The sequence below is a fragment of the Parus major genome, chromosome 1 (genome assembly GCF_001522545.3).
Source record: "Parus major isolate Abel chromosome 1, Parus_major1.1, whole genome shotgun sequence".
Taxonomy (NCBI): domain Eukaryota; kingdom Metazoa; phylum Chordata; class Aves; order Passeriformes; family Paridae; genus Parus; species Parus major.
In genome coordinates this window covers 91,809,743-91,815,408 of record NC_031768.1, presented here as the reverse complement: position 1 = coordinate 91,815,408, position 5,666 = coordinate 91,809,743, and the positions used below count along the sequence as shown (strand labels likewise).

The 5,666-nt window shown below is 50.0% G+C and overlaps 1 protein-coding gene across 6 annotated transcripts in view; it reads right to left on the bottom strand.

Moving 5' to 3' along the window:
* Positions 1-818: 818 nt before the first annotated feature.
* The window catches only part of LSAMP (limbic system associated membrane protein), a 979,827-nt gene continuing 974,979 nt past the window's right edge, over positions 819-5,666 (bottom strand). For all 6 annotated transcript variants that reach the window (XM_015636537.3, XM_015636566.3, XM_015636520.3 and 3 more), the window contains one exon: positions 819-2,525. In XM_015636537.3, the coding sequence (XP_015492023.1) occupies positions 2,428-2,525 (98 nt within the window). In that variant the 3' untranslated portion in view covers positions 819-2,427. The remainder of the gene's footprint in view (positions 2,526-5,666) is intronic.

Sequence of the window (5,666 nt, the reverse complement as noted above, 5' to 3'; positions counted from 1 at the left end):
AATTCCCACTTTCCTTCCTGGCAGGGGAACACCTGGCAGGTATTCCCTCCTCACACTGCGAGGCCAAGCTGTTTCCCCCTTGCCCGCATGTGAGCACGGCTGCCAAGCGTGCTGCCCCTGCCCCAGCGCCCGGGGCAGAGAGCAGCAAACGGGCTGCGGCTTGAAAGCTGAGGGTCTGAGGGCCTGTAAAACACTGTGCTGTCGTGGGGTGGTCACTCGACTTCAGTGGGCTAAATCAAGCTCTCCCCTGCACATCCCTCTCTCCAAAAAAGGCCTGCCAGGGGACACAAGAGTCCTCTCCCCTCTGCCCCGACCCACTCACAGACACTGCAGCCCCTGCTCATTCTGGCTCCTGCAGCAGACCTTGTGTTGGTGTGGCGAATTCCAGCCACCACCCAGCATTTCCTCAGACCTGCTTCTCACAGCTGTTTCTCACCTCCTCACTTGGGAACCACCAAAGTCTCTCTTGTTGGAACCTCTGTATGTGATTCTGCTATGGGAAGTGTGGGGCACTCTCCAGCACAACACCCTTCAGGTACGAGAAGAGCAGGGGAAATTATGCTGCCTGCTTCTTTGCTGCAACATTTTAAGCTCTTTCTTTGTGAGCCCAGGATTTTGGACCTGACATTTGTTTTATTTCTTACATTCAGAGGTCCTGGCCATTTTCTGGACCAATTTCTTTCAAATGTGGAATTTGCTGTGAGTTTTGCAATAGCAGCGGTGTACAGCGCACACACACGCACACACACACACTCACCCTTACACAGCCTACATTTCCTTTTATACCGGGGAGGACAGGAAGAACAAAAACAACAAAAGCAACAAAAAAAGGGTATTGGCTCTATTTTTGCATGTCTACCGAAATGGTTAGGAATGACCAGATTGTGGTTTTCATGTTGAGGTATCGTTCCTATGCCCACTATACCTAAAAGGAATGGCTGCTTGGTGGCGTCCAAGATCTCATCACTCGTATCTCACCGGCCCAGCCTCCCATCCCCAGGAGGAATGGTGGCTGCACTCTTCAGTCCATAGTGTTGTAGGCCAGTCCTGGTTTCTTCTGCTTGCTTGGACAATTGCACATGAGTGCACACCCCCATGTGTGTGTGCAAGCACTCATGCATAGCACGGGCTGCTATGCTGGTACTACTGTGCTGGAGGCTGAGAGCCAAACAGGTTGGAGGTGGGAGAGGAAAAAAAGCCTAGACAAGGGTGCAGACTGACTCTTGCAAGCAAGGTAGCCAGAAAATAAAAAAAGAGTGAGGACACAGGAGAGGGGGGACACAATGTGAACCTGTGTTGCAGCTGCCCCACTCTCTCCTCACCCTTCTTCTCTATCTAAGTGATCTCTCTGCATCTTGTCTCACACTTACAAGGCAGGACATTATCTACAACAGGATGAGCATATGTACACATGGACTGTTCGTTTTGCATGCTTAGAGAGAGCAAGAGAAAGAGAGAGAGAGAGTGAAGACAGAGCAAGAGCCACACATGCATGCACGCACGCACACAGGCATACACAGGAAAAAGACACCTGGTTGAACTGAGAGAGGGGGAAGGAAGAGGATTTGAAAAGAAAAAAAAAGAAAAGTAGGCTTTCAGTAGAGTTGACACAGCTTTAGTTCAGGCCTGTGGGGGTGATGTTGCATGAAGGAAGGGGACAGGAAAGAAGGTATTTAGCAAGGGCTGGGTGCACATGAGCGCAGGGTGAAGTGAAGAGAGGAAGGGGTTCTTCACAGGACACCAGTGTGCAGAGAGCTTCAGGTGACTTGCTCTGGTTTGTGGCTTTTTTTTTGTTTTGTTTTCTTTTTTTTTTTTTTTTTTTTTTTTTTTTTTTTTTTTTTTTTTTTTTTTTAGTTTGTTTTTAAAAGTATGAACTGGCTGAGCATTAGCTCACAAAAATGACCCAGGGCATCCAAAAAGTTAAATGGCTATAGACACCGAAGCAAAGACCTCTTTCTGCAAAAGAAAGAAAGAGGAGGAAGGAAGGAAAGTGAGGGAGTATGGAAAAGAGGAAGGAGGAGAGAAAAGAAAAGGGATCTTCTGTTTGATTGGCTTTGCAGGTTTTGTTGGATTGTTTACATTGCAGCATCCTCCGGCGACACGATCCTTGCTGGTGCCCCATTCTCTCCCTCGCTTCGTGTTGCCACCTAGGCAGTCGATGACTTGACAGCCGGCTTTTCAGGTTTTGGATTAAATGTTGCTGAGTCTTCTTTGCTGTAATTTTTCCTCTCCCCCCTCTTCGCTCCTGAACACACAAAAGTTGTGAAAGAAACAGTCGTCTCTCTCTCTCTCCCCCCCTCTTTTTTCTCTCTCCCCTCTCTTCGCTCTGTCTCCTGTATAACGCGTTTTGTTTTGTGTGTTGTTGTTGTTGTTGTCGTGTTGTTTTTTTAATTATTATTAATATTATTATTTTAATTCTGATTTGTATTAACATTTGCTGAGTAGGCAGAGCAGGGATGCTGCCAGAAGCCACAGTGGGACGGCCAAACTCATGGAGCCGTTGTCTACTCTCCCTGTGCCGGGTCCTGCAGGGTGCGAGAAGGGAGAGAAAAGAAGACAAGATTACGCGAGGCTGGGTGAGATGGGCGCGACACAGGAGCACAGCACTTCAGTCCCAGGCTGCTCCTGCAGTGGTGGGTTTAGGCTGCAGGGCACAGCCGCCTTCCCACCTCGGTGAGCCTCCCTCCAGCGCAGCTACAGGCTGCTGCCTGCCAGCTCATCAGCATCCTCCTTCCCTCAGCCCAACACTCCAATGGCATGTGGCTCTCCCTAAACAACACCCATGCTGGAGGAACAGGGCCTGGAGCAAGCAGAAAGGCTCAACACTGGCTGCTGACCACATCCCAACCCCTGCTGTGCCTCCAGCTGGGAGCTGCTGGCCTTCCAGTGCAGGGATGTGGGTCACACCTTTGCAGATGCTGTCCCTGGACACCACCCCCCACGCCTGCTCACTCCACCGCCTTCCCAGTGGTGGCCCTGAGATCCAGGACTCGTTGTAATTCTGTGCAGTGGCCAGTACCTGTCTGCAGGCAGACACCAACTCCACAGGAGCTGATTCATCACAGTGGTGCGATCAATAAAACATGGGCCCAACCAGCAGACACCTCCCCTCCCTCCCTCCCAGGGCTGCACTGTAATTATTTTCTGAATCAGGGTGGAGGAAGGCTTCACTGTGGCACTTACAGCCCTGTGGCACGACACCTAAGGGATGAGGGTGCAGGGAATGCCGGGGAGGTTGATTTTTCAAGAGGGTGGGAAATGAAGTTGCACGCGTGTGCATGCGCATCCGCGGGCTCCGTCAGAGGGGGCAGGGAGGAGCGCGCTGCTGCAGCAACAAATAATGCAGCCTCGCTCCGGGAATATTAAGAGCTAACACTCCTGACATCTTCTCATTCATCCTCTCATTTATGGGCTCCCTTTTCTGGATGGCTTTAACGGTAGTGATGCTGTTTTAAATTCACCCTGCAATCCCAAGCCTCGGCAGCCTTTTCTTTATAATTGGTCAGGGAGGGCAGATGGCTGTGGGTCTGTAAATGCAGGCTCACCATGGCTATGTGCACATAAAGTGCCCATGTATCTCTGCATGCATGCACATGTATGTGTACATTTATCCATATATATGTCCCTGCAAGATGCTGGAGTGTGGAGATGGAGCTGAGGTTTTATGTTATCCTGCTGTGAGGAAAGAAGTCATGCTCACTACCAAGAAAAGCTGTTTCTGATGGCAGAGGGGAGCCAAAAAAAAAATCTAAAAAGTCCCTGTTCAGGAGAGCTCCGTGAGACTGAAGTACGACTGCTCCCTCATAACCTGCAGAGGTGAAGAGCTCTCCTGAGTGGAGCACTGGTGCCACAGACTTGCTCAGCAGTACAGTCACTATTAAACTCAAGTTGGTGACTAAAAGGCAGCAAATCCAAGAGAGATTTGCTCTGGAGTCCCTCAAATCCTGTTACACTTTCATTTGTCTGATTTCTTTCTAATGTAGCTGACTAGAGTAGCTGTTTGTGTCTCAGTTCTATTCTTTCATTATTAAATATGTGCTGATTTGTGTGGAAATATATGTTCCATGTATGGCTTCTTTTTTTCAGCTAGTCCATGTGCATCTTTTGTGGCTTGTCACATGAATCCTACAACACTACTGTTTTCACCCATTTTATTTCCTGCCCTAAACTCAGGAACAAGTTTTTGTTCAGCTACTACCCCTACCTCACCTATGTTTCAGAAAAAGCATCTCTCACAGTCAAATAATGGTGGGGAGGCTGTTTGGGACCATTTGCATCCTTTTTTATCACAAAATATGACCCTTCTGGCCCAGCAAATAAACAAGAGAACACCAGGCAGGCTGTGCTGCTCACAAAAAAATTTTAGCCACTGCATGTTTACTATCTAGCTTAAATACTATTTGTCTTAACACATGCATGGACATGTAGATAACACACTTGTGACAACCATGCCTCCTCTTTGCCACTTTTCTAGTGTGCCCATGCAACCAGAGCAAGGGCATTTGCACCAATGGTGGCATGTAATGCACAGCCAGCACAGCAGAGGCAAGGGGACATTTGGCCTTGGCTGGGTACTGCTGCCTTAATGCATCTAAATGAGTTAGAGTTTGTGAGCTTGGTGGGGACTGGGGGTGGAGGCATGGCATGGTGTGGTAGTGGTGTGGTGTGGTCACGAGATAAGCCTCTGCAATATCTAGGTATAAGAGAGGACACACAAAGAACTATGGTGTGATGGAGGACTTTGGAGAGGGTCCCACCAGCTTCTGTTCTGCTTGAGCTTGTGAGCCTAAGTTTGAGGGCATCTGAAAAGCTGGAACTCCCATCTCCAGAGATGAAAAATGATACAAGTTGTCATGGCTCCCTGTGTGACCCAGTCAGATGGTGGTGCTGGCTGCAGAAACCTCTCCATCCGCAGTCCTGATCATCCTCTGTGCCACACCACAGGCTAAGACCAGCAGCTGCTCTCAGCAGCAGGCCATGCAGGTGCTGGGCAGTGTGTCAGGCTGACTGGGAGGACTGGGATCCATTGTGGCCTCTGCACATAACCCTGGGGGCCACATGGAATCTCTGGGTTCTACAGCACAGCTAGCTAGAGTACGTGCCATGGGTGCTACAGTTGCTGCCACAAGTACTGTAAAAATGTGGGAAGCTTATAATTCTGTTGCAAAATAATGTTTTGGGAGAAAACAGCTGCTCAAGTGTAATATGAAAGAGAGCAAAAATGCTGTAAGAAAATGAAATGCTTGTCTTTGAGCGAGATTTTCTGCAGGAAATAGCATCCGTTTTCAATTCATTCTATCATTGTCACCCTTCCTTCCCAGCCACACCTCAGGCAGTGCCAGCCCATGTTTGCATGATGACTTCTCCACGTGTGTACATGAGCAGCTGCTGCCGTGGGCTGTACATGCCACTGCCGTGGGCACCGAGGCAGCCACAGGGCCACGGGTGAGCACCCACGCTGGGGGGACAGTGCCAGCCCCCACAGCGGCCACGCTGTGCTGCAGAACCCGCACACACTGCGGGACGTGCACAGGGGGACAGGCACGCGTGGGCACAGCTCCCCAGGAGTGCACACACACAGCAGCCCCTGAGCCTCCGAGCGAACAGAGCCCCCACAATCCCCCATCCACGCAGCCACCAGCACACAGACCCCTCGCAAACTCCCC